The sequence below is a fragment of the Zeus faber genome (assembly GCF_960531495.2).
Source record: "Zeus faber genome assembly, chromosome: 9".
Lineage (NCBI taxonomy): Eukaryota > Metazoa > Chordata > Actinopteri > Zeiformes > Zeidae > Zeus > Zeus faber.
Window position 1 is genome coordinate 24,587,130 of NC_137197.1, and position 27,102 is coordinate 24,614,231.

At 45.9% G+C, this 27,102-nt stretch overlaps 3 protein-coding genes across 3 annotated transcripts in view; 2 read left to right on the plus strand and 1 right to left on the minus strand.

Annotated features, from left to right (window-relative positions):
- ryr1b (ryanodine receptor 1b (skeletal)) overlaps positions 1-2,048 on the plus strand; it is a 90,774-nt gene extending 88,726 nt beyond the window's left edge. Inside the window, exon 104 of the mRNA XM_080006723.1 lies at positions 317-2,048. Coding sequence (XP_079862849.1) covers positions 317-412 — 96 coding nt within the window. The 3' untranslated portion in view covers positions 413-2,048. The remainder of the gene's footprint in view (positions 1-316) is intronic.
- A 2,761-nt stretch (positions 2,049-4,809) lies between these two features.
- LOC307234976 (galectin-4-like) lies at positions 4,810-12,004 on the plus strand (the record flags this gene model as incomplete). Its single annotated transcript, XM_080006890.1, has 10 exons — positions 4,810-4,854; positions 5,424-5,512; positions 7,035-7,239; positions 7,348-7,461; positions 7,709-7,840; positions 7,954-7,980; positions 8,091-8,166; positions 10,448-10,568; positions 11,398-11,563; positions 11,654-12,004. 10 exons carry the CDS (start codon positions 4,810-4,812, stop codon positions 11,798-11,800), a joined length of 1,122 nt encoding a protein of 373 aa, XP_079863016.1. The 3' UTR covers positions 11,801-12,004.
- Positions 12,005-12,035: 31 nt separating this feature from the next.
- The window catches only part of axl (AXL receptor tyrosine kinase), a 34,825-nt gene continuing 19,758 nt past the window's right edge, over positions 12,036-27,102 (minus strand). Inside the window, exons 8-20 of the mRNA XM_080006891.1 lie at positions 26,036-26,175; positions 25,788-25,932; positions 24,321-24,344; positions 22,528-22,657; positions 21,895-21,986; positions 19,779-19,874; positions 19,242-19,319; positions 18,531-18,623; positions 18,179-18,300; positions 16,729-16,838; positions 16,403-16,562; positions 15,874-16,010; positions 12,036-15,568 (exon numbers count right to left, since the gene is read on the minus strand). Coding sequence (XP_079863017.1) covers positions 15,103-15,568; positions 15,874-16,010; positions 16,403-16,562; positions 16,729-16,838; positions 18,179-18,300; positions 18,531-18,623; positions 19,242-19,319; positions 19,779-19,874; positions 21,895-21,986; positions 22,528-22,657; positions 24,321-24,344; positions 25,788-25,932; positions 26,036-26,175 — 1,793 coding nt within the window. The 3' untranslated portion in view covers positions 12,036-15,102. The remainder of the gene's footprint in view (positions 15,569-15,873; positions 16,011-16,402; positions 16,563-16,728; positions 16,839-18,178; positions 18,301-18,530; positions 18,624-19,241; positions 19,320-19,778; positions 19,875-21,894; positions 21,987-22,527; positions 22,658-24,320; positions 24,345-25,787; positions 25,933-26,035; positions 26,176-27,102) is intronic.

A 27,102-nucleotide genomic window follows, 5' to 3' on the forward strand; every position in this document is an offset into this window, starting at 1 on the left:
CTTTATTTTATACTTTTATTATTATTATTATTATTATTATTATTATTACTATTATTATTATCATTATTATTATTATTATTATATATTTATTATTATTATTATTACTTTTATTAGTAGTCATTTAGACAAATTTGTCTAGAACTTTTGGGAAAGAATGCTGTTTTTATTCCTCACGTTAGTCACGTTAGACATACAGTGCAAAGGGTCCATGCTGATAACAAATGACAATTTGTAACCGATGTACGTTGATTTAACCAACCATTGTCCAAATTCATTGGGCATTGGTTGAATTTTGGAATTTGAAATCGTCCTCCAGGAGTCGTACGTGTGGAAGATGTACCAGGAGCGATGCTGGGACTTCTTCCCCGCTGGCGACTGCTTCCGGAAGCAATACGAGGATCAGCTCGGATAAGGCGCCCCGTCGCCTCCCACCGAGTGCGTCCGCAGGTGGAAGAGAGACGAGGGGAGAGGTTTAAAAAATATGAACGGAGGGAGGGAGGTTGGGCTAATTCCATCTTGATTTTGTTTGGAGAGACTGGTTGGTTCGTCTCTCTTTAGTAACTCCCTCCCTTCACTTGAAGCTATGCACACTTCAACTGCACTACCGTAACAACAGGATCAAACTCTGAATAACTTGAGGGAAGCTTTTGGGCTTTTCTCATCTCGACACAGAGGCAGAAAGGAATCGGCTCTTTTTTCTATCTTGCTGTAAATACACTACATGGCCTTTTTTCCTGTATAAAATATATAGATTGCCTTGAGTATTAAATTGCACCTGAACCCCCGCACATGCAGCTGCCTATGTCGGTCGCCATCGACGTCCACCACGTTAGAGTGCCTCGAGCGGCTTCGCGCTTTGGTCCAAGGCGGCGAGGTCGTTTTGGGTTTTTAACGTCGACACTTTTTATTCGTGCGGATTGGTAAGGGTGGATTTTTATTTATATATTTTTTTGTATCATTTCCCCCACCCCCCCCCCACTTCTGACACCAAAAACTTGACGAACCTCACCGAAAAACCGCGCGCAAGAGGCGCACGCCGAGGCCCTCGCTCCCACCGTCTCCTCCTCTCTTATTGTCTGCGGCTTCATTTGCGACACTTTATCAGATAAAACGACCGCTCCTGAATGACTGACAGCTGCAGAGCATCCAGCACCACACGATATGTACCGGTGTGATGGCAGCTGCACTCGTAAGTCTTATTATTAGTTTTTGTGATGTCCGCGGCCCCTTGCTGCTTCTCGTCTCCGCGCAGGCTGGAGGCGGAGACGACGGAGACGCGCGTTTCTTGTTTATTGTTTATTTATTCACGGGTCGACAGATCAGGTTGTTTTATGACCCCCGATGCGCGGCTCGGTTCTCGGGCCGGTGCGTCGACAGAACCATTGAATGTATTCACACTTTGACCTGAGCGTCACGTGTTTGACTGACTCACCGCGAGGCTGCTGAGAGGCCTTCTGAAAAAGAGACAAGATATTTTACATAAATCATACATATTATATATATTTTTTTCTTTAATTCTTTGAAGAACTGAACCGACAGAGGCGAACACTTAACGTGTCGTCGTTTTGGAATGTGGGAGGGTGAAGACAAAGTGGTCTGAAGCTGAAGTACGTGCCTGGTTTGCAGTCTGAACAGCAGGTTAGCTTTCGTGCTTTTAATAGCGATGTTTTTACGATAGCTATTTTTAGGAAAAGCGCATATGATTTTTAGTTTCTTGTGTGACGCGTCAAATTTCAAGACAGCTCTGCCTCACTATGCGACTTTGGAAAAAACAGATCCCTTGCACACCTGCATACTTGCACACTTTCTCTCCCGTTTTGAGTTTTAATTTTAATTAGTACTCACTATGTCATAAGAGAGAGAGAGAGAGAGAGAGAGAGAGAGAGAGTAGTATTTGTCCTTTGATGAGCCAGGAATTGCGTATGTACTTGTGTGCATTCATTAAGGATTAAAAGACGTGGTGGAGCTGAATGGAGATGACCTATTTACACCTGACTGGGCGTCCTCTGACTGCACCCTGTGTTTCCAAACTGAATAAACAGAGTATTTTAAGATGAACCGGATGGCTTCTCCTGATTTTTCTTGCACTTGAGTGTGTCCCTCCAATCACACCAACCATTTGTTTGGACCTTCACTTCAGGTGCTTATTCCCAAATTACTTCTATGTAGAGTCAACTATTCTCGCATGATACACACATTCAAATGTTTGTACAGTGGTACCTCGACTTACGACTGTAATTCGTTCTATAAGAACGGTCGTATGTTAAAACAGTCGTACGTCGAAGCAATTACAAATTATTATAATTTTTATAAATGACATTAATGAAATTAAGCGCCCATATAAATCATGAAATCATGAAGGGTGAAAATAAACAAAATGCACAGCACAAACACAGTAAATATAAAAAAATATATTGATAAGCCACAAACTACGTGCACACACCATGTAGGTCACTCGTTGACTGACTGCTGACTGGCCGCTGACTGGCTGCTGACTGGCCGCTGACTGACTGCTGACTGGCCGCCGACGCGCCAACTGCAAATTTCCACGGTCGTATCTTGGAGCAGTCGGTCGCAAGTCGATACAAATTTTCGCGACTATCGCTACTCGTATGTTGGATTAGTCGTAAGTAGATGCAGTCGTAAGTCGAGGTACCACTGTATCTTTATTTGATCAGGTTGTCTCATTGAGACGAGAATCTTGTTACCAAGGGAGACCAGAGAACAACACAAATAATTTAGTTGTACGTTACGGACTAACAGATAGCACAGCACAAACTCACGCGTAAAAATAATCCCAAACCTACTGATTTATCCAGAGCTTTTGACACAGTTGATCAAATCCACTTATTGGACCCTTGGACCAGCCTTTGCCTGTATGGCGAGGCAGTGGGCTCGTTCAGTAATTCTTTAAAAGCTACAGGGTCCACTAGGTGTACATTCAGATGGTTGTCTGTGGGCGATGGTTACTTTTAAAACTGGGGTTCGTCAGGGCTCAATTGTTGGTCCTTTGTTGTTCACCATAATAAATCTGTAATGTTTTAAATGCTGAGAAGGATTTATATGCCGATGACACTATCATTTATTGCACCATCCCATCTCCAGCAGAATGTCAAACCTAAATAAAATATTTGTGACATAACAACAAAATGTTATTCATCTGAAAGGAGCGCTCGATGATCACAAAGAAAATGCATGCTGGTTTCCAAAATCTTCTATATTTTCCAACTCATACTGTAGCTCCTCGTTACCACAAACTTGCAGCTTGCTTGGCAGGGCAATAGAAATGCTGTCATCCTATAGCTGGGCTTCATTTTGGATGAAATCATTTAAACGTCACATCTTACAACTTATGAAGAAGCTGACGTTGAAGTTAGAGCTTGATCAACCACATTGTTTCAGACCGATAAAATGGACAAAAACTAACTTACAGGTCATGTGTTACGGTCTCATGATGTTAAATCTCAACCTTAGTTAAACACTGAAACGACATTGCAGGGCGTCAAACGTGGAAAACCCTCGTGAATCACCATCGCGGCCCCCGCCCTCTTTCAAATCGTGTGCATACATATTAGTTTTATAGATGTTGCGGTGTCTGTTTGCGCGTGCAATCGGCTGTCTTTGCATTCTGCATACACACTGATGTACAATGACTCTGGCTGCTCGATAAGAGTTTCACATCAGCCTGAAGCTGCTCTGTTTACTTATGTAACGCAGACTCGCCCAGATTTTTTCGTAATTCTCTCTCTCCCCCACACACGCGCGGCCCGCGCACACACACACACACACACGCACACGCACACCCACACACACACACACACACACACACACACACACACACACACACACACACACACACACCTGCAAATACTTAAATCAAAGAACACTGGTTGAGGGGGCACTATGAAGTAAATGGTTATGGTCTGTAAAACGATGAAAGGCTGCGGTGAGGCACCAGTGATAAGTCCGAGAAGGATATAAAACGCAGGCGCCAGATAAGTTGCTCTGATACTGCTGTCACCTATTCATTCGCAGCTAAATTCAGGAATAACAATGACTCGTTAATTATGAGTCAAACAGCTCCTTCACATTCTAATCATGTTGATTTTGTTAAACACAGACCCCCCCCCCCCCAAAAAAAAAGCACGAAGCGAAGTGTAGCGCCTGTTGTCAGAGTCGCTGTGATACTCTGTATGTTGATGCATTGTTGACGCGGCGCTTCATCCTGATCAATTTTCCTCAGTCAGTGAACTAGATTGGTAAAAGTGGTAATAGCAAATTGGTAATAACACAACAGTAGTAATGGCGGAAAAGCCGGTTATTTCCATTGTGGGCCGTAGCAATAGTTGATGAGATATTCTGATCAGAGGAGGGTCAGATAAACATACATTCAAATATTGCGTAGGGCTTGGACGTTCCTATATGAATTCATATTACACGAGGTGCCAGGTGTGAGGATGTTGGTATGCTGCAAATTTCCGGATAAGGATGCGGGTGAATTCTCAGTTTCAACTCAAAACAAAACGCAATATAAATTTTTTTTTAAATTGTGCAAGTGTAGATAAAAAACCCCACCAAACTGTGTTCTTATTCACCTGGGGTCAACACAGACTCGCAGAAAATGACTTCTCTTTTGTTGCAAAGGGCCACTCCTCTTCATTAAAGTGAAGGTAAATACGTGGTGGTGCCTCAGCGACCAAAGCAAACACTCTAATGTGCATCCAGCATCGTACCCTCGCTGCGCCCCTCCCTCCGTGCACCTATAAAACACCGGGTTTAGCGTGCACCTCTGTCTCTACACCCGTTATCATGACGTTTGTTGCTCCGCCAGGCTACCAGCCCATCTACAGCCCAGTAAGTATTTTAAGTATTACTATAAGTATTTTATTGCGGCTCGACGCGATCCCTTAGGTTAGATAGAAACAATTAAATCATCGAAAAGCCAGGTTTAGGTAAAAGATTCTTAGGGAAACTCTTCGTGAAGTTCTCCTGAACTCCTAATGTGCAAGTACAGAATATAGTACAGTATCTTGGTCGAGGACACGCTGCGGATCAACACCCGGTTTGCAGATCACCTATGACCTCTCGGTCCGTGCCAGGCTGAGGGGCAGGGAGGAAAGGCTTTTTGCAGGCGGTCTAACTGTGCACAACGACTGTAGTGTGGCCACTAGACAACGAAGATATACTTGAAGATGTAGTTTAAGTGGCGTTTCTTGGATGCGCGAGTGCAAATCTATGTTGAACTGAATCACTTGCATTATATAGTTAAAATCAGGTACAAACTGGCTGCCAAGGTTGGTGTAGATAACCAAAATAAAAACACTCAGGCACTCATGGTTCAGTAACTTAGAAGTGTCCTTTGTTCTCTGAAAGTAAACAGAGATAAATACATTTTTCCTAAACTTCGCCTCTGTGTTGTGTAGAGGATTCCCTACATAGGGCCCATCTATGGAGGCTTGAGGAATGGGATGTCCATCTACATCCAGGGATCCATTCCTGAGGATATCACCAGGTGAGAGAACAAACTTTGCTGATGTATCACTGGCTTTGTTTGATTCAGCGAGTAAGGAAGAGTAGGTATCCTGAATGCAGGGTAAAGCAATGCCAGAACAATACAAACTCCTCCAAACAGTAAATCATATGGTTGATGATTACTCTACTACTACTTTTACAAAATAACAAATTGTGGTATAAGTGCTCTATAAATAAAAGTATTATTATTATTATTATTATTATTATTATTATTATTATTATTATTATTATTATTATTATTGTCCCCTTTTGATATTGTTCCGGGAAAATTCTCTGAATTTTGAAATCTAAAACTAATTGAAAAAGCATGCATAAACAGTTTACTGCAGCTAAACGTAGCAGATTTAAATGAAGACAGAAAGTGTTCAGTATTGACAAGTTCTTCCATAATAATTCTAATGCCAAATGAAGGATGAAGTTCCATAAATGTTTTCTGCATTACAATATAGACAAGTCATCAATTAAAGTGCATTTTACAATTGTAGATTCTTAACTGACAAAATACAATGACGTTTTTGTTATTGTTCCAGATGATCCAAAAAAAACCACAAACAACAATAATGAATCCACGTGCCTTGGTAATATTGAAAATGCAGATTTAAGTTCAGAAGATGAAAATATTGATGTAACATTAACTGAAAAACAACAAGATGGAATGTTAACGAACACGTTTCCATCAGTTGATATTTCACGGGAAGTGTTGAGAGCAGCACTTTGATGACATGTTGTCTGTAGCAGCAGCAGAAGGGAACAACCCTGAACGACCCTGCACCATTAATGGAGATGAAACCAGTGAAGCAAAATATTTCCAGCTGTATCTATTAATTATATTATTATTATTATTGTTATTGTTATTATTATCATTATAAGTAGTAGTAGCCGTTGTAGTGGTAGTAGACGTAACAGTGTATTAAAACTACATGTGCTACTTTTAATATTCCCAGTATGAATAAAAAATATGCATATATATTTATTAAAAATGTACCTCTCTCTTTATGCTGACCTCCTGTGTTAGTTCTCTGTGTATTATTCCTCTCATAGGGAACTGAGTTGTCAGGCCCTGATTAATTGTTCCAGAAACATTCTTTGGCTGTTGACACTGTGTTAACCACCAAGAGTACACACTGTGTAATCTCAGTCCGGGCGCGGTGAGATTCCTTGAATTGTGCAATGTTAAAGTCGACCATTGAAACCTGCGCTATTTGTCTCTAACTCTAAGCCACACCTCTCTTTAATTAGTAGACAATGTCAATACACTTAAGATATTTTATATGATTGTTTTGTGAATCTGGTTCCTTCTGGGGCAGTGGGTCTTTCCGTCCTGGGGAGAAAAGTGGAGCTTTTAAAATGAACTGTTACTCATCTTAACTTGACTCGACTCGACTAAAGTATTGAATATTTGATTCATCGTCCCTCAGCCAAAGCGGGCGGAGCCGGGCGCAGTATGTCAGAATGTGGCGCCGCATCACAGAACCTCCTCTTGCTCCTCTTGTTCGCCGCAGGTTCTTCGTCAACATGCTTTGTGGCGAGTCTGAGGGCAGCGACATCGCCCTCCACGTCAACCCCCGGTTTGACGGCTGGGACAAGGTGGTGTTCAACTCCTTCCAGAACGGGTCCTGGGAGTCGCAGGAGAAAACCCACGAAATGCCCTTCAGCAAGGGACAGGCCTTTGAGATGGTCGTTGTGGTGGGCTCTGAGGGATACGAGGTGAGAGGAACCGGAGCTTACTCTGGCTCGAATGGAGATACCGATACTCATCGCAACTCTGAGGCGCCTGTTTCTCCAATAAGAGAACGTTGTGTCTTATCGCCGTAGATCAAAGTCAATGGCAGAGATTTCTACACCTTCCCACACCGACTCCCAGTGGAAAGAGTGTGTGCGATGCAGATCGCGGGGGATGTGTCCATCCAGACCATCAACGTCATCGGGGTAAGCTTTGTGGTCAACCCGTGATTTCCGCTCAGTGCTTTGGGCTTTTTTTTTTTAAAGACGAGAGGACAATTAAGAGAGAGAGCGAGAGAGAGAGAGAGAGAGAGAGAGAGAGAGGGTGATGAGAACTAATTTAAGTAAATAGAGGAAATATAGCGAGACCCATTTTGGGTTTTCTTAAAACTACACCCGACTCACATTATGCACATTTATGTACCTTTGTGATAGGCTCTGTGTTTTCTTCTAGGGCGGCATGGGCGGTGGCATGGGCGGTGGCATGGGCGGTGGCATGGGCGGTGGCATGGGCGGTGGCATGGGCGGTGGCATGGGCGGTGGCATGGGCGGTGGCATGGGCGGTGGCATGGGCGGCGGCATGGGAGTAAGTACATCGACTTGAGAGAACTCAATCATCAACATTATCTCATGAAATTCTTACGCCTTTAAGGCACCCATCGTTATGTATCTGTGAACATCAATCTCTTTCTCCATCAGGGAGGATATCCAGGTGGTGGCATGGGGGTAAGCTCTGACTTTCTGAATCTAGTTCCCTTGTTTATGGCATTGTCCTTCGATTCACCGTACAAATGAACAGTGGCCATTTTGACCCCTGACCCTGTTGTCACTTCTAGGGAGGATACCCGGGGGGCATGGGCGGAGGCATGGGCGGAGGCATGGGCGGGGGCATGGGCGGAGGCATGGGCGGCGGTATGGGCGGCGGCATGGGAGGAGGCATGGGGGTAAGGTTCAGTATGACTGCTTCCCTGCATCCAAAATGGCATACTGCATATTACATGTTGACACTATAGTTGAGCGACTTTAGTATGTGAGTAAGTACAGTAAGTGCCCTCACAATGCATTGTGGGACACGCTTGCCAGAGCCTAGTGTGCACGTAGTGTGTGTAGTGTGTAGTGTGTTCAGCGTGTTGTGCATTATTTAACGCATACGTTGGCTTTGGACAAACTGAACCCCAATCTGGTGTCATATATGCAGCTATTACATTTCATTCATTTTCATTCCACGTTCAAATTTGATCTAATCTTTTGTCAATATTTCCTCCATCTTCTTACCAAACTCCCTGTGACTTTTTTTTCCCCGAACAGGGCGGATACCCGGGCAGCATGGGGGGAGGGATGGGGGTATGTACAGGAAGTTTTATTAATCGATGCCTCTTTCACGCTATCGGGTGTTTCGTTTGATTTGCCCGATGCCTCCGTGCTGGGCACAGAACTAACTTTTTCTTGTGCTAATCTTGTTTTGTTTCCTTTCCGTCACAGTTGTTTTGCATACTTTACATTCTATCATTTATATAATTACAACCAAGCTAAATTGAGATGAATGAAACCAAGGCAGTGTAAACAAACGTCAGTGGATTACCTAATTGTGTTTTATTTTGCTGGGTTCCTCTCAGGGTTCCTACCCGGGGCAAAACCTACCGGTGAGGAAAACATGTAACTGTCTGAAACCATATCATAATAGTAGAGCATGTTGATGTACTTTTTGATGTTGACTTACTTCTCTTTCTATGATTCTAATTTCAGGGTATGGGGGGACAGCCAGTATACAATCCTGTAAGTTTTAAACGAAATCAACTATTTTATAAATAAAATATTTTATTTTACTCGTAACTTTTATTTAGATAAATAAAAACAAATGTTGTCTAAGTTAAGAGTCTGCAAAATGGTCCAGGTTATGTTAAGTTAGGTTAGGTTAGGTTAGGTTATTTTAGGTTAGGTTAAGTTAGGTTAGGTTAGGGTTAGATAAATTTATGTTAGGTTAAGTTAGGTTAGGTTAGGTTAGGTTATTTTAGGTTAGGTTAAGTTAGGTTAGGGTTAGATAAATTTATGTTAGGTTAAGATAGGTTAGGGTTAGGGTTATGTTTTGTTAAGTTGGGCTAAGTTAGGGTTAGGGTTATGTTAGGTTAAGGTAGGTTAAGTTACGTGAGGTTATGTTAGGTTAAGTTAGATTATGTTATAAAAAAAAATAATCATAAATAATATAACATTAAAATCATAAAAAAACATAAATAATATAATACATACATAAATAAATAAATAAATAAATAAATAAAATAAGTTAGATTATGTTAGGGTTGGGGTTAGGGTTAGGGGTTAGGGTTAGCTTAGTTTAGGTTAGTTTAGGTTAGGTTAAATTAGGTTATGGGTTAGGGTTATTTTTTGTTAAGTTAGGTTAAGTAAGGTTATTTTAGGTTAAGTTAGGTTAGAGTTATGTTAGGTTAAGTTAGGTTACGTGAGGTTAGGTTAGGGTTAGGGTTAGGGTTAGGGTTAGGGTTAGGGTTAGGGTTAGGCTTATGTTATGTTATGTTAGGCTTATGTTATGTTATGTTATGTTATGTTATGTTAGGCTTATGTTATGTTATGTTATGTTATGTTATGTTATGTTATGTTATGTTATGTTATGTTAGGGTTATGGTTATGGTTATGTTATGTTATGTTAGGTTATGTTAGGTTAGGTTAGGTTAGGTTATGTTACTGTAGGTTAAGTTATGTCATGTTAGGTTAAGTTAGGTTATGTTAAGTTTGGTTATGTTAGGTTAAGTTAGATTAATTGAGTTAGGTTATGTTAGGTTAAGTTAGGTTAGATTACATTACTGTAGGTTAAGTTATGTCATGTTAGGTTAAGTTAGGTTATGTTAAGTTTGGTTATGTTAGGTTAAGTTAGATTAATTGAGTTAGGTTATGTTAGGTTAAGTTAGGTTAGATTACATTACTGTAGGTTAAGTTATGTCATGTTAGGTTAAGTTAGGTTATGTTAAGTTTGGTTATGTAGGTAAAGTTAGGTAATGTTGCCTTAGGTTCAGTTATGTTACGTTAGCGTGTGGGTACATTAGCGTTAGGGTACATTTGTTATGTTGGGTAAGGTTACATAATGTTAGGTTAGATGAGGTCACATTAGGTAAGGTTGGGTTAGGTTAGGCTCAAGTTAGCTTAGGTTGGTTAGGCTTATGTTGGATATGTTTAGGGTTAGTGATAACTTACTCTGTCCTGTGCTGTTTGAAGCCTGTCCCCTACTCCAATATGATCCCAGGAGGGATGTCTTCTAAGAGGACCATCATCATCAGGGGAATGGTGCCCTTTGGAGCAGATAGGTGTGTGTGTGTGTGTGTGTGTGTGTGTGTGTGTGTGTGTGTGTGTGTGTGTGTGTGTGTGTGTGTGTGTGTGTGTGTGTGTGTGTGTGTGTGTGTGTCTGTGTGCGTGTGCGTGCGTGTTTGTGTGTGTGTGTGTGTGTTTGTGTCCGCCTGGGATATTATCATTTATTATTCTTTGGTTGTGTCTCTACCACTCTGTCTAAAGGTAACTTTACTAATTTACCTTCACGTTGTTAAACCACGGGCTGATATTAATCGTTTAGAATATAACCTTTGCCCTCAAGGAAAAGACATTGAACCTTTATCATTGTAATCACTGAGCTGATAGTATTGACACAGATGGTCGAAGAGCTACAGGAGAGACATAGTGTCACCAGGGCAGAAGTGGTACCTCCAGGGGTTCATTTGCAAGTGTTTTTGTTTTGATCCCTACTGTGCGTTGTCTATTCACTTCTCAGAGACATTTGGTCGATCAGCCTAACCCTAACCCTTACAGGAATGAATAGCTTTGAATTAGAACCAACGGTTAAAGCCTGCCATCCGTTTTTTAATAAGGGTATGTCAAAATTGTAGGAAAGTACATGTATTTCACGGGGTTAGGGTTAATTTAACTGTGTAATTGTACATTTAATTGTTAATTAAATTCCTAATGTGTCCTTGTAATGTTTTTAAATCTTAATTCTTGAATATTGTCAAAATGATTTTACACCTGCAGTAAACTGGGTAAGGCTTCAGCCTCTTGCAGCCCTGAATGAGTGAAAGCGGATGGATGTATGGACGCATGTACCTTCATGGCACTGATTCAGCCTCTGGGTCTCTGGGTTTGCAGGTTAAGTATCAACTTCATGGTGAGCGGGTCCAGGGACATCGCCTTCCACATGAACCCCAGGGTCCGGGAGGGGGTGGTGGTGCGGAACAGCATGATGGGGGGCGGCTGGGGCCAGGAGGAGAGGGAGCTGGGCCTCAACCCCTTCGCCGAGGGACAGTACTTTGACGTGAGGCCTTCCCGTCTGTTTTCGTCTCAGTTTCAATCTTCTCCGCCCGTTCTGCGAAGGACCGAGTCACGTCCTGTCTCTCTGTTCTAGATGTCGATTCGCTGCGGCAACCAGAGGTTCAAGGTGTTTGTGAACGGGCAGCACATGTTCGACTTCTTCCACCGCCTGCAGCCCTTCACGCAGGTGGACATGCTGGAGATCGAGGGGGACGTGCAGATCTCCTACATCCACTTCTGAGGCGCTGGCTCGGTCAGCAGCCGGTCAGCAGCCGGTCAGCAGCCAGTCAGCCGTGATGTCAGTACGGGAAGACGGAGTGCGATGGTTCAAGGGCCCGTTGAGGCCAACTGACTTGTGATCTCATGTTCTCCAGACACCTTGGCCATCATCACACAATATCACACAATATTACTTCATAGTTTATCATAGCTACTTCAAAAAGAGAATAGGTCGGTAAAGTACGTACACATTGAGCTTAGGAATGAAGACTTTTATTTTGTATACAAAATACTGTAGGTATAAAAACAAAATCTGTTTACAAATCATGGCAGTGGCGTCCCTCCTAGCTCTGCATACTGTATGCACAACTAGGAGTGTAATAAACCATACATACATCTACCGAAATACAAAATACTGGCTCGCTAAAAGGCACTTTTTAAATTTGTTACAAATTGTAATTCGATATATAAAAATAAAGGCCAAATTGGAGCGTGGTCGAGAAAGAAGAGTTTTGTACGTGCTGTACCCTTATTCACTGTTTGTTTTGGGACATTCATTGCTTTTTTTAATCAAGACCAAAGTATTTTATACTCACAACTCGATTCTCACGGGGTTATGTGTCAACACCAAAAACTGTAAAAAAAATTTATTTGGACCAAATGAGACCAGCCCCTCGTTCTCTACCTTGATTTCATGTACAACAAGGACTAATATTCACTAAATTTCATTACAAAGCATACAGTACCTTTAAATAATACAGAAGATTTTCATCATAACCTTTTGTGGGTTTTGTATAACATGCTTTTTTCCTGTTATTTAAGTACCATGAATCTACAGTAAACACTCAGTTCTGTGGCACAGAACCTGGCTCTAGCAAATGTTGAAACCTCCCCAAAATGTGTGCTCGAATAAACTGGAAACACACGTCGATACGGTCGATTACGGTCGAGCCCATCCCTATGAAAAATGCAGCAACAGAAGCAAATATAGGTTTTGTAAAAATAAGTGCATGCACGGTGCCAAGACGCGGCGGGTGAAGCCAGCAGAGTTTCTTGCTTGGTTTGGTTTTTGTTTTTTTTCGTTGCCGTCGGTGACTGACTTCTGTCTATTTCTCTTTTCCGCTGGTAACAGAAGCTCTATTTACTGAGCTGGACCCTCCAGAAACTAAAATATCTCTGTTTTAACTGAAGGTCACTGAGGCCGCAGGACGTTAGAAGACAGATATGAGTCACGTCTGCCGCTTTTCCCATTTGTTCAGTAATGGAAACTTGACGCCCCGGTAACGCCGTCACAGGCCTACAGACTGTGACGGCACGTAGGCTGTTTTTTGGATACAAATTCAATTTACAGCCACGAGACACGGTTCTACCGATGAACCAGAATGTCACAACAGACAAAAAAAAAAAAAAAGCGTAAAACACATGAAAAAGAAAATAGTAACAAACAAACAAACAAAGTATAAACTCATGTTTACATTAGTGCAAAGAGGGGTGTACGAATCAAAACAACAGCAACAATAACAACCGAAAAATGCAAAATGATGCAAAATGATTCATAATACTTTGAGTCGATAAGCCCACTGCGCTTGAAAGCATTTCAGGGGAAGGTCTGTCCCCTAAGTACCCAATCTGGGAATGTGATTGGTGTTTTGATCATTAGGACACTGATGAAATTAAAGTAAGATATTAATTAAAATCACGGTTCCCCACATCAATTCCCTGTAGAGTAGATGCAGAGTTGTCTCTCTTCTGGAGGAACAGATATCATCGTTATTTGATGATGGTCTGTGACAGAGGGTTCCTCCGTCGATTCCCTAGAGGTCGATGCATTGACCTAATTAATGGTCATCATATCAGCGTGAAGATATTTTATGTGTCAAAATGTTGAATGAATAGCATTTTTTCTCACGTCACATTTTGATGTTGACCCAGGCTGGGATATGAAGCCGGGAGTCAAAGGAAATGAACGGATTTTGTCCCCTCCCCCAAAGTGAAAGGTCAGACTCCCCTATTGGCTCAGGTCAGAAAACAAGTTGTGACAAGACGCAAAGAGGGGGGAAGATCCGACCGCAAAATAAAAATCTGGACCACGAGTGTAAACTGGAACCTGTTGACAAGCTGAAATGTGTATCAATGAGCAAAAAACACACTAACAGCGACAAACACAGCCTCTGGACAGGATGCTCCCAGGCTTTTCCTGCTGGAAGCACACAGTATGGCAGTGTGCAAACACAAAAGAAGGCGACGCCTCAGAGAACGTTCTTGAATTAGGAACCGCTCCCTCTTCCTTTCTCTCCGTAGGCGTTTTCGCGCCGCAACTTTTGGAGGAAGCCTCCCTTCTTTTTGTGTGTCCACGCTGCAGGAACTAAGAACGATAGTAGTTCTCAGAAGGGCGTTTTGAGGGATTTTTTTTTTTTTTCAGCCGCTACTCCAGGGCGGGGACTGACCGGCACAAGAGGAACCTTCAGTGACGTAAGTGCACGGTGACTGGCCCGGACGTAAGGTGAAATGAGTGAAAGTTACCGAGTAAATACAACACGCAACGCGGAAGTCGTGCTGAAACCCCATTGGCTGACGTCACTTCAGAGTTCCTACCGTCGGTGCGAAGGCAACCAGAGAAAAAAGCCCTTGAAGGTATCTAGTTCTCGGGGGAGGGGGGACCTCCCCAGTTCCTAGTTCCCCTCAGGGAGTCCCAAGAACTTTTTGGACTGAAAACCCCTCACAAAACTCCCTCCAAACTCCGGGGAAGTACAGACTGCAGGGAGGGGAAGGCTGTTTCGCTGGCATTGAACTTGAAGCTCCTGAGATCGTTGACCAGTCTTTGTGAAGCCTGGCCAACACGGAAGGCAGTGTCTGAGCTGGTTTTGTGTAAATGTTCATCACTTAGCTTTACCACAGAGCGCAGGTCATGTGGGTCAATGCGTTGAGGTGGTGTATATCAATGCAACATCGACTGGGTTTGATATTTTGATTGTGCGGTACTGTGTGTAGGAGACAGTTTATCTTTTTTTCATACTATCAAATAGCACGACGGTCACAATGCACACTGCTACAGCCATAACTCGTTACGTTTTATTCTCTGCATATGTGCTCGTTTTAGATGAGAAGGAATACGATCCCCCTCATTGAATTCCTTGGAATGCCTACCTACACACTCACGGGAGCATGTGAGTGTGTATGTGTGCTTGTGTGTGTATTTGTGCAAAACGTTCGACTGAGCGAACAGTCCAGAGAGGTGGAGTTCTCTGATCGGGGTAGAAAAGGACGGCACACCCCGGTCCTGCTCAGTCTCCGATGCCTCTGACGGAGGCGGCCGTGACACAGTCACTGCCACGGCACTTTCCTTGAGCCTCCGCCCTCCCTGTCCTCCAGCACTTCCAGCGTGGGTGTGGGGACGGGCGTGGGGATGGGCGTGGAGTGGCAGGAGGGCTGGAGGGGGAGCGTGGCGGTGGAAGAGGACACCGGCATGTCCAGGCTCTCCAGGGAGTCGGAGAGCCCCCGGTTGGGCTCGTGCTGGGGGCAGAGCACGTAGCGGTTTGGGTGGTGGACCTCTACGGTGGTCACTGAGTCCAGGCCCTTCAGGCCCAGGGGCGCCACGCCTCCCGCGGGGTCGCGACCCCCGACGGCCCCCATCTCGGACGAGGACTCGTCCATGTTGACGTAGAGGATCTCGTCAGGGTCCTGGGGGTCCGGGAGCTCGTCGAGGGCCTTTTCCAGCTCGCAGCGCAGGGCCTCGAACATGGGACGGTCCTTGGGGCTCAGCAGCCAGCAGGAGAACATCAGGGCGTAGCTGGAAGGAGCAGAAAACACATCATATGAACAAATATGATATATCCAAAGTAATCTGTGGGCTGTAGGCAACAATGGAAAAAAATACACCTCCTGTACTATGAATATATAGCAAGAAATACACAAGCAATACCATCTCAAGTAGTTTTCTGTTGTGAGCCACATACTGTATTTTAGTGACCTAATACTTTTCATTTAAATTTGTTTAATTTAGAACTATCTCAATCTCTTTGAAAATGGGGAATTTAACAAAAAGCATGTTACGATCGAGTGTGTTTCCATCGCAGAGCGGTGTGGGACACCTACATGCTGTCCAGACAGTCTGGAGGCTGCTTGAGGCGGTTTCCCTGTCGCAGGTAGTCGTAGATCTCACTGTTCTCCACGCCCGGGTACGGCGTCTGGCCCCGCGTGGCGATCTCCCACATGGTGACCCCGAACGACCACTGGGCGAGGGAAGGAGGCGGGAGAGAGGTTAGGAGAGAGAAAGAGGAGGCGAGGGAGAGAGTGAGTTTGGATTGCTCCTGGTCCCGCCCACGACTCAAACATCCAACAGGGATATTCATGTTATTAGCTGATTGATCACATAAATGTTGGTGGGGCAATCGCCAAAGAACATGGTCTTGATTGCCCCATTGACTGGTGGCTGAAGCCTCTCTCTCAAAATTACATCAATTTAAAAGATTCTTATACTCTGATCGACTCCCAATGAGAGAAAAATAAAGGTTTTGGTTATAAAATATAGTTTTCCTTGAAGTCAGTATCAAACGTTTTTACTCTTGGGGCCCACAGGGCCGCAGAGCCACAGAAATCTAGAAACAGGTCCAGTAAAACTGACCACATCGCTCTTTGTGGTGTAGACGCGGTCGGCCAGGCTCTCGATGGCGATCCACTTGACGGGCATCTTGGAGATGCGCCCCTGACGGTAGTAGTCGCCGTTGTAGATCTTCTTGGAGAGGCCGAAATCCGCCACGCACACATTCATGTTCTCATTCAGCCTGCGACAGAAACGAAACGAAGACTCAAACGTTCTGCCGTCGTCAACAGTTAGAGCAAAACAACAAGGGTGAAAAAAAAGTCCAAAGCGGAACACGAATGCAGGAAGTGAGAGCGCCGGGGACATGGGAAGCGGGTGTGCGCGGGGGGGGGGGCGGTTGAACTCACATGCAGTTGCGAGCGGCGAGGTCCCGGTGGATGAAGTTCTTGTTGCTGAGGTACTCCATTCCCCGGGCGATGTCGGTCATGAACTTCACCAGCATTTGGGACGGAAGATACTGCAGAAAAAGCAGAGCGGTGGGGTGTCATTCCCTAACTGACCACCAGGGGCCGCTCGGCTCCGCGTCTTCCAGCGCCTTCATCCAGGCGGTCGACCAATATCAGTGGGTTTGTATAGGAAAGAGCAAGGCGAGGCCAAGCTGAAGTTCTATATTTTGCGACAGGGGCGTGGGAAGCGGCTCAAACGCGCCGGTGGTATGTCGACGGGTTTCGGAAAAGGTTTAGTGGAGATGTGATTTCCTCATGCATTCTACCAAGCGGCCGTTCAATACTTGAGTCTGTCTCTGCCGGCGAGAGAACATGATGTTTGGCGTTTTCCCAGAGGATCCGGGAAGCTTCGGGAGGGTTTCAGCGCGATGATGCAATTAGAACGGACGCGATGTCGAGTGATTAGACAGTCCTCCCGAAGAGGCACCGTCCGGATATAACGATGCAGTAATATCTGATACGGTGGAGGAGGGCGGAGGGAAGAGGAAGGGGGGGTTGGGGCGAGTCCCAGGTCCCTGGTGCTTTTTGTGGGGACCTCGTTCTGATTAAACGGCCGTTTCTCTTCTTCTTCGGGGGCGTCGTGGCGTGCGGCGCCTCGCGCTTCCAAAATGGCACGTCATCCTTTACTAATCAGAGCGGGAAGACGGCGAATGGCGATAAGCCGGCTCCGTTTTCATTAACTCAACGCCACTGCGCTGCCAAAACAGGGCGGGGGACGCGCTGTCATTTCAGCTGACGATAACCTTTGGTTCTTACTTCCCCCGTCAGATACCGCGGGAAACCTTCCAGACAAAGATACTACAGAACATTCATATTCATGACACTGATTTGAAGCTCGGAAAAAAGGGGAATAAATAACAGCAAAATATTGTGTTTCACTGTGCCTCTAATGAGTGTGTGTGTGTGTGTGTGTGTGTGTCTCTGTAAATACAGTGCCATCGAAAAGTATTTGCCTTCCTGGTCCCCTCTATTATTCCGTATTTGTCACACTGAATAGTTTACAATACTTAGTGTAATATAAGAGAGAAGAGGAGCTTTAGCTCGAATGGCTTTAATTCAGACACATCGGTCGGTTCTTGAGTGTTCCTCCACCCGGGTGTGAAAGAGTGATATTTAATAGGAAGTCTGATATGGTGATGTGGGTGTTTGATAACTTTTTTTTTTATTAAATAAATGAAATAATAACGTGAGGAAATGAGTTATGTGGCTGATATCGGCTCATATTGAAATTAGTCTAAAGATCTGAAGCCCGGTGTGGCCAATCTGCGCGGATAGAGGAACTGGGTATTACAGTACCGTATATGTGAGGTGTGTGTGTGTGTGTGTGTTTTTCGGGGTCATCGGGACTGACCACGGGACTGTCTCCGAGCCGCGAGTAGAGCAGGAAGCTGTGCAGGTCCCCGTGCTTCATGTAGGGCAGGATGACGACGGGCGACGGGTAGCCCTCGCTCTCCACCGTCTGCAGACACACGCCTGGAACACACAGGGAACACGCTCCTGAAACGCCATTCGCGGCCCCAAACCGGCCGCGCCGTAGGTCTCCCGCCGTAGGTCGCCACTAAACCCCACCGAAATCCCCCCGCGGCATTACGCAACATAATCAGGAGTCCTTAACTGGATCAAATCGGGCTCGGAGGGACTTCAATCAAGTTGTGTGTAATCCTGGTTGTGGTTGTTTTATTTTTGTTTTTTATTCTTCTCACCTAGCAGCCTCATGACGTTTGGGTGGTCGAACTCCTTCATGCAGGCGGCCTCGCGCAGGAAGTCCTCCATCTCAGATCGGGTGCAGATGGCGACTGAAATGAGAAATGAGAAATGAGAACGCGGCGGTCTGAAAATCAACCCGACAAGAAGAATAACTAATATTTGTTTGACTTTTTTTTTTTATATATACGTATATATATATATATATGTACAAATGCACGGCATGAGTGAAAAACACTCATTATCACCCCAGCCTTTCTAAAACGAAGCTGCTGAAATTTCCAAATTGTGTTTTTGATGTTACTTTGTGAAACGAGTTTCGTTCGGAGCTTCAGCGCTCAGAGAGAAGCTGGTTAAAAAGAAGCAGGAGGCATTAAAAACAAAGCGTTATTAAGGTCCCATTTCCTGTGCAGGTGGATAGTGAAGAGATCAGATCAGATCGGATCGGATCAGATCAGATCAGATCAGATCAGATCGCTGTTGACCGACACTCTTGGCTTACGCTCAGTTATTACAGTAGACATGATTCATTCATCGATCTATTCCCTCTGTCGTCTTTTGGGAGAGTGCGGTGCTAACGATGCAATTTCTCGTCGACGTAAGAGTTGGGAAAAGGCCGAATGTGTCAGGGTCTGAGGTTCCATTTCTCGAGTTTAATTCTCCGCCGAAGAAAACACGCTCACGCCCTGCTCATATTACCGCCCACTTACTTTTCATGGTTTTGACGGCGACTTTGAGAACCGACTCCTCATGAGTGAGCAGTCCCTCCATCACCGAACCAAACTCCCCTGAAAACACACACACAGGCACACACACACGCACGCACGCACGCACGCACGCACACACACACACACACACACACACACACACACACACACACACACACACACACACACACACACACACACACACACACACACACACACACACACACACATTCAGAGCTGTCATTTACTTGATCTGTGACTTCAGTGTAGGAAAATAATGAGTCATACGTTCATTCATTCATTTACACTGTTTCAATTTTAATTTAATAGTTTTGATTTTATTTCACTTTGTTCCAACAATCTTCTCCTCGGGGACGGAGAGGGGCGGAGAGGCACTCGAGACGAGAACAAGGTCCGACTCTGTTCCCAACGCCCTTATCTCTGCTGATAAATACCTAGCGACCTTGTGCGTCTCCTCGCATTATGGGCTGTTTGCTCAGGACCCAGCCCACACACATTAACACAACGAATGAAACTCACCCTCTCCCAGCGTCTTTCCCAGGGTTAGTTTATGTCTGTCCACCATCACATCCTGCAGGTTCTGCTTCAGCTCGTCGCTGATGCCCAGGCTGTTCACTGCGGGACAAGGGGCTGCTCTTAGTATTTTACTTACTTAAAAAAGTTTTTTTTTTTTAAGTATTTGGTTTAAATCTTAAGATGTTAAAGGTGTCGGTGTACTGTATAATACCGAGTAAATATTTTCTGCCAATGGGATAATTAAACTACACTGTAACTCACTGTTGCTTGTGCAAGAATTCATTCAGAGGAAAAACCAAGAAGAAGCCAAAAAAAGGATGCCTGAGTAAATAGAATTATAATTAAAAAAAAAATTTCATTGGAAACATGAAGTACTGTCCTGTGCCATACTGTAGTGGGTGTATCGTTTTTGTATTTCTATCAAAAGAAAAAAGAGTTTTAGTCCGTTCACTGTAACTCTTCTTTCTGGCACTGCACAGCGGTTGGACCAGGGGACCATTTTAAGGGAGGTTTCTCACCATATTGCTCAAATTTTCCAAAACCCCAACACATGTATAACATGGAGACAAAACTCTAAAAACTCTGCTCTATCATCAGGAAAATGGTGATTGGGTACAATACAGAACGTGTGTGCCGCTCGGTGAGGGGGCTAAAACTCAATTTGAAGCCCGACGTGGTCCTTTAAGACTCAAAACAAGATGGAGCTGCGTGTAAAGACATCGTTTCCACGGCGACACAGTCCGATGACGGCCGATCCGCCCGCCCCGCGACGCACCGCGCCGCGTGGGTCTGGGATCTGGTCCGGTACGAGTGCTCGTTATTCATGTACAAGCACGTGTGACCGATCCGATCGTGGCCGGTGGGACCGGTCCGGGGTCCGCTGCGGGGGCCCCCGTGGGAAATGAGGTCAGTGGTGTTTTGTCAGCGGGCTTCCCGGCGGCCAGCTGGCGCTCCCTGGGCCTCGCGCCTGCGCGGTGAGAGAACACGCAACGCTTGTTTTCTCCTCTGCTCCAGGATGTGACGTCCGCAAGATTCCTCCTCCAGCTGCCGGACGGTCAATCTGCACGTCGGCGTGACAGCGGGACCCGGGGGGCCGAAACCCACCGTCCCCACCCTCCCCGGTGTGATGCTGTCGTCTTACGAGGGATTTTCTCCTTCTCTCTCTTTCTCTCTCTCTCTCTCTCTCTCTCTCTCTCTCTCTCTCGGGTCCTCTCCTTTCCTCTCGCTCCGTTTCTCCTGCGTTTCTCTCGGTGGCCTTCTGTCGCCGGGGCAAGTCGAGACCTGCGAGCGGAGGTATTCCGGCAGGAGCGATGTCGGGGCTTGAGCGCGTGAAACACGAGCCGGCGCGCCGGAGGGATCCCACCGGTGTTTTTTCATGGCTTCCAGCGGCATTCCTCCGCGTTCCCTCCGTTTCCTGGTCTCGGAGAGAGTCCGGGACGCCGTGCTGCTCCTCTGTCATTCATCTTCTGTGGCACAGGGGGCACTGGAAGGCGTTTGGTTTTGATAAGGGTGGAGGTTTATTCACTGTCAGATCTTTCCTCATCACCAACTCACTGGACCCGCTCGTCCACTGTAAACGTGCGTTGAGGAACAAACAAACGGCCGTGCTGTTTTCCAAAGCACCAAAAACAGCGCGGCGCGTTTTCCTGCTGGACCGATTTGCGGTGATTTGCAGCTTTTGGTGGCGGGCTGGGGGAGGGGGGGGGGGGGGGGGGGGGGGGGGCGGTGGGTTTGCTGACACGCTACGGGAGGCACCAGCTGATCCGGCTTCACGGGGACCGCTGTTTTCGCAGCTGCAGGCGGGAAATATGGATTAAGCGCTCACGCCATTTAACCAGAACCACCTCGGGGACGACAGTGCTGCCGTTCTGACTCAGCTGTCGGTTCCTTCCTCTGCGAGGCTCCGTTTTGACACTGTAATAGCTTCTCATATCCCTCATGAGTCCCCGGGGATGTATGCAGGTTGAGGCTCGTCGGGGGGTGGGGGTGGGGGGGAGGGGGGTGCAGCCAACCTGTCGTAGCAGCCGGCGCTGGGAAAACCTGGTTCTACCCCTGTGGAACCGCCGCTCGCATGGAGAAGATCAGGGCGGAACGTAACGGGGGGCGGGGGGCGACTCACGTGTGGCCTCCGTCGTCCTGCGGCTGTAGGTGCGGCGGGCGCGGTACCTCACCACCAGCTCCCCGCTCTCCATCATGGGCTCGAAGGCCTCTCTGGAAAAACCCAAGACACGTGGAGAGCGTGAAAACACACAAACCCAAAAGCGCACATAAACACAAAGTCAGACACTGCACTGGGACGGACACTCCTCTCCCGGGAACAGCTGGAGGGACAGGTTGTCCCACTGCTGCACGGCGGCTTTTTCATTGTTTATCATTAGGTTATTTTTTATGGCTTATTGTGTATTAGAAAAAAAATATTTAAATTTTATTATATAGTATGTATGGTATGTTGCAACATTTTCTTAGTTTCTTTGTTTTTCTTTGAATTTGAATTTCTTGGGTTTATTGCATAGTGTCATTTTCTTTTGCTGCTGTGACACTGCAATTTTCCCTCCAAATTTCCCTCCAGCGATAATTAAATTAGAGATAAATAACAACTATTCATCTGTCGAGACCGCTCTTAGCCCTCACAGAGCTGAATCAAACAAGGAGAATGAAAGAGGTTTGAGTGAAAATCAAGCGGCGTGTGTGTTTTCGGGGATTCTGGCTGCAGCCTCTCTGAGTCACTGTCTCCTACGAGAAGCTGACGCACCCAAATCGAGTCTCCTTGCTGCGCATTTTGGCCACGTACAGGGCCACGAGCACGGCCATGGACACGGCGCCCGCGATGGCCATGACCACGTACCACCAGTGCCAGGAAAAGGCCGGGGGCGACGACAGACCTGAGCGGAAAGGGTGTGGGAGGGAGGGAGGGAGAGAGAGAGAGAGAGAGAGAGAGAGGTTAAGTGGATTTGTACAGCCCTGCATCACGGTTCCAGTCCTAAAAGGTTGTTTTGTTTTTTCTCACAACCCCCCTACGTTCACCGGAGGAAATGAAATGAGACTGAGCAAGCGTCAATGCTCCAAAAAAAAAAACGAGAAAAAAAAAAACTGTTTTAATGGGGAATATGATGGAAAAAAAAGCAGGAGGGATAGAAAATAGTGGGCCGTGATGGCCGTGTGGGCGACACATGGACAGAACAAAAGGGACACTTATAAAGTCCACGGGCGACGAGAGGGTGAGAGAGAGAGAGAGAGTGAGAGAGAGAGAGAGATAGAGAGAGAGAGAGAGAGAGAGATGGAGATGAGTATAGAGATGAGTGTGAAGTCATGTGCAGCTTGTGGAATAGAAACAGTGTCTCCTGGAGCCAGAGTGATGACAGGTAATGCAATATTCTGGTGGAAACAATGGAGATGTTGTTTTGTCTTTATTGCCGTGCGCCGTCCCTCAGGAGGTTATATTACGTATATATATATAACACAGTCGTGGATAGAAGGAGGGCTGTGGGTATCTGGTACCCACGTGTTACATTAAACCCAGTCAGGCGTCTAGCTCTGTGCTTTTCTCTCGCCTGAGTTTTGGTAAAGTTCCATGTGTTCCCATTAGCCCCCCGTATTACCATGCGCTGTCCTTATACATAATAACTGACACACACCTGTAATAACGAGGGCCCCGTGGCTGACTACGGGCCAAATGTAAAACATGGAGAAAAAAAAATTATGTTTAGAAATATATTTTCCTTGGTCTCCCTGCGATTCCATCATGGACCCCTAGGGGGCCGTGGACCCCGGTCTGCCCTAAGCGACCCTGTCGCTCCGGATCTCTTACAAAACGTCTCCCGGTTGAAAACATCCCTCATCAGACAAGTTTTCATTCGCTCTCTCACCCCAGGCCCCAAAGTTCTAGCAACCCACTGTTTCTAACGTGTCTTCCCATTCACATCCCCCCACTCCCCCCCCCCCCCCACCCCTCTCTCTCTCTCTCTCTCTCTTTATCTTTCATCCTTGTTATTTGAATTGTCTGTCCGGCTTTATTAGACTAAGCAAACTGAGATGCTACACTGTTGGCGCAAGTTATAAATATTTATGCCGCATTTTCCCATTTACCCCCAAACCCCTAAACCCCCACCTCCACACACATGCACACACACACGCAAACACACACACACACGCACACACACTCTTCTCCTACTCTGTTCCCTTTTTTCTTCTTCCTTCCCTTTTTCTCGGAGACCAGGGTCTTGTTGAGGAACAGAGAGAAAGAGACTCTAAACCTAGAAGATTGGATGACCTCACTTCCCAAAAACACTGTTAATGCCCCGCGCTCATGATTCAGCTGAATCCCGTTCGTCTCGAAACCCTTCGCAGACGCGTCCTCCCCTCTCGCCCCCTGTCGCCGTCTTTTCAGCGCGGGGGCGATGTTGTTTACTCCGCCTCGCCGTCCATTGTTTGTCCCGCGTCGCTTGTGAGGAGCTCTGCGAGTCGGTTGTAAATGTTTGTTTTGACGCGTCTGTCACTGACGCTGTGTTTATGGGAAGCTGATTTACAGAACCAGTGATTACTCACCTCTGGACTTGAGCTCCTCCATTTCTGAGGAAAACACAGAAAAAAGGAAGAAGTGTCAGTCAAAAGCCCCCTTTTTTCCCACTTGCACTGAAAGCCATAATCCGCCGGCGAGGTTCCGTTTGGAAAGCGATCCGGTCTCCATGTTCCGCAAAAGCCGTCCCGTAACCCTCCGCGCTCTCCAAGTGGTACCTTATAATTTCAGGCAAATTGAGAGTACGGCTGTGAACGGAAGCGCGCGGGACTGGAAGCGGCAGCATTGCCGTAAAGTAAGGGTGGAGGGCAATCTGAATGAAGCGCGAATAGCGGCTGTTTGCGAAAATATATTTCGCACAGTTATTAAAAAATGTATTCGTTTTCGCGAAGAAAAAAATATATATATAAAGTTCGGGAAAAACGGCGATTCCGATTCCCATCCGCGGCGCTCGGCTGCGAAGACGAGAAACCGAAACGCGGCCAGTCCCTACGGAGACAGGTCTTAATATTCTTACATTTTATTACTTTTGGAATTAGAAATGCCACTCGGAGCCTCGGCGTGTGTTTAACAGTCAGGGGCGGAGCTGGAGCCGGAGGGAGCGAGCGGACAGGGAGAAGTAGAACGGGTGGAGAAGGTTCCTTCTCCGCAGGCAGAGGGTGGAGGACAGGTTTAAAATGATCACACCGACTCAATAACATGGGGTTTAAGTGTTATCGTGTCCGGGGTCGGGGGGCCTCTGTCCGCCGGGCGGGGAGATGGGGAGCGAAGCGCTGGTCGAAAAACTGATTCTGTTGCCTTGTCTCGCCTGATATTAGACACATCTAGTGCGTGAGCGTTACGTGATGTTTCCGTAACAGTCATCCATGTGGGAACAGACTCCACACGGAGCTTTTCCATAAAGGAGGCGAATGTGGGAATGACTACCTTCTGCCTTTGATGGATATTTTTTTATCCAGCAAAGTTACATATTCCACGTGGGAAAGCGGCCAATGCCTGAACTTCAGTTCCCAGGGAAAACATTCCTCCAATCGATCTATACAATCACATCGATTCACAAAAGGAAGGTCGGTAAATGGCGCAGTAGATCCCTGTTTATCTAAACGTACTGAGGTTGTTTTCACCCAAAACTTGTTGTGTATGTGGATCAAAAACTTCACAGATCCCTTGAAATGCAGCTGGTAGAACTCTTACACATGTATGTGTAAGAGTTCGTATGGATATCATGTAATCACATCATATAATTTCTATATTTATATTTAATATATTTTTATTTTTGTTATAAAGTATTACATATATTTATATATTAAATGATGCATTTTATTAATTATATTATTAGCATTCATTATAATATAAATATATATATTTTTAAATTATTTTTAAATTTATTTTTAAAAAATTTTTCGCTCACACACCTAAAAAATATCTGTTTCACTTTGCATTCGATTTTGACACCTTTACTCCTTAACTTTGTTTATCATAATGGCGTCTCTCACCGGGAGTGACCAGGGTCAGGGTGTGCATTGGGGTCCAGGGCCCTGGACCGGCCCCTGTGTACGCACACACCCGGAAGGACACGTTGGACAGCGGGACGGACAGGTTGATGGACAGCTCTGTGTCCAATCCAGCGTCCACAACAGCCTGTAGACAGAAGGGCAGAAATTATTTATCACAATTAGTCATAATCCGTGTGGTGGGCCTGTTTGTGTGTCTGTTTATGTGCGTGCGTGCCATGCAGGCTGACCTGCTCCTTATTCGGCGTGCTGTACTCCAGCATGTATCCCTGCAGGTCTCCATTCATCCTCCCAGGAGGCTCCTCCCACTGGACCAGAACCTCTGTGCCATTTAGAGCCGCACTCACATTGACTGGAGCACTATCTGGCACTGCAACACAGAGAACAAGGCAACAGGTTACTACACTGGAGCACAATCTTGCGCTGCAACACAGAGAACAACAAGACAGGTTACTTCACTGGGGCACTATTTGGCACTGCAACAAAGCGAACAACAAGACAGGTTCCTACGCTGGAGCACTATACCGCAACACAGAGAACAACACAACAGGTTACTGAACTGGAGCACTATCTGGCAGTGCAACACAGAAAACAACACAGCAGGTGACTGCACTGGAACATTATCTGGCACTGTGACAGAGACTAACACAGCAGGTGACTGCACTGGAGCATTATCTGGCACTGTGACTAAGAGCAAGAACAGAGAGTGATAATAACTTCTCACATAATGCCCAGCTCTAGACTTGTTTATTCCCTCTGATTTTGTTGTGTTTTTGTCCAACTATGGGATAGGTGAGCATATGCAGCTTGAGGAGGGGGAGAGGCCCCTGTGTGTCAAAGGATTCTGGGTAAGGTGTGAGGAGCCAGTAGTGGGCTGAGGGCCGGGGGCCACTGGCCCAAAGGTTTTCCAGGGTGTGGTGTTTTGACAGTTCTCGGGCTCCTGGGTGTGGATGACAACTACAGATGGGGAGGGGTGGGGGGGGGTGTCAGGGAATGTGGAGAATCTCTTGTTATTTAGAGCAAAAAGGCGACCCGGGGGCACAAACAGGTCGAGCCGAGGAGGCCGAGGGACCGGTGGTCTGATTCTGCCTCGTCTGTCCCCTGCACTCTTTCTTTCTTTCTCTGTCCCTTCCTCTCTGTTGGCTTCTTTCTCTTTTGCTCGCCTCTGTTCTTTTATTTTCTTCTCTGCCTTTCTCACCCTCTGGACCAAAGAGTGCGAAATAAAAAAGGGCTGCTGGCTGCAGAAAAGCTCAGCGGAGAGAAAAAAAAAATCGAGTTGAATAACATGCTAGAAATA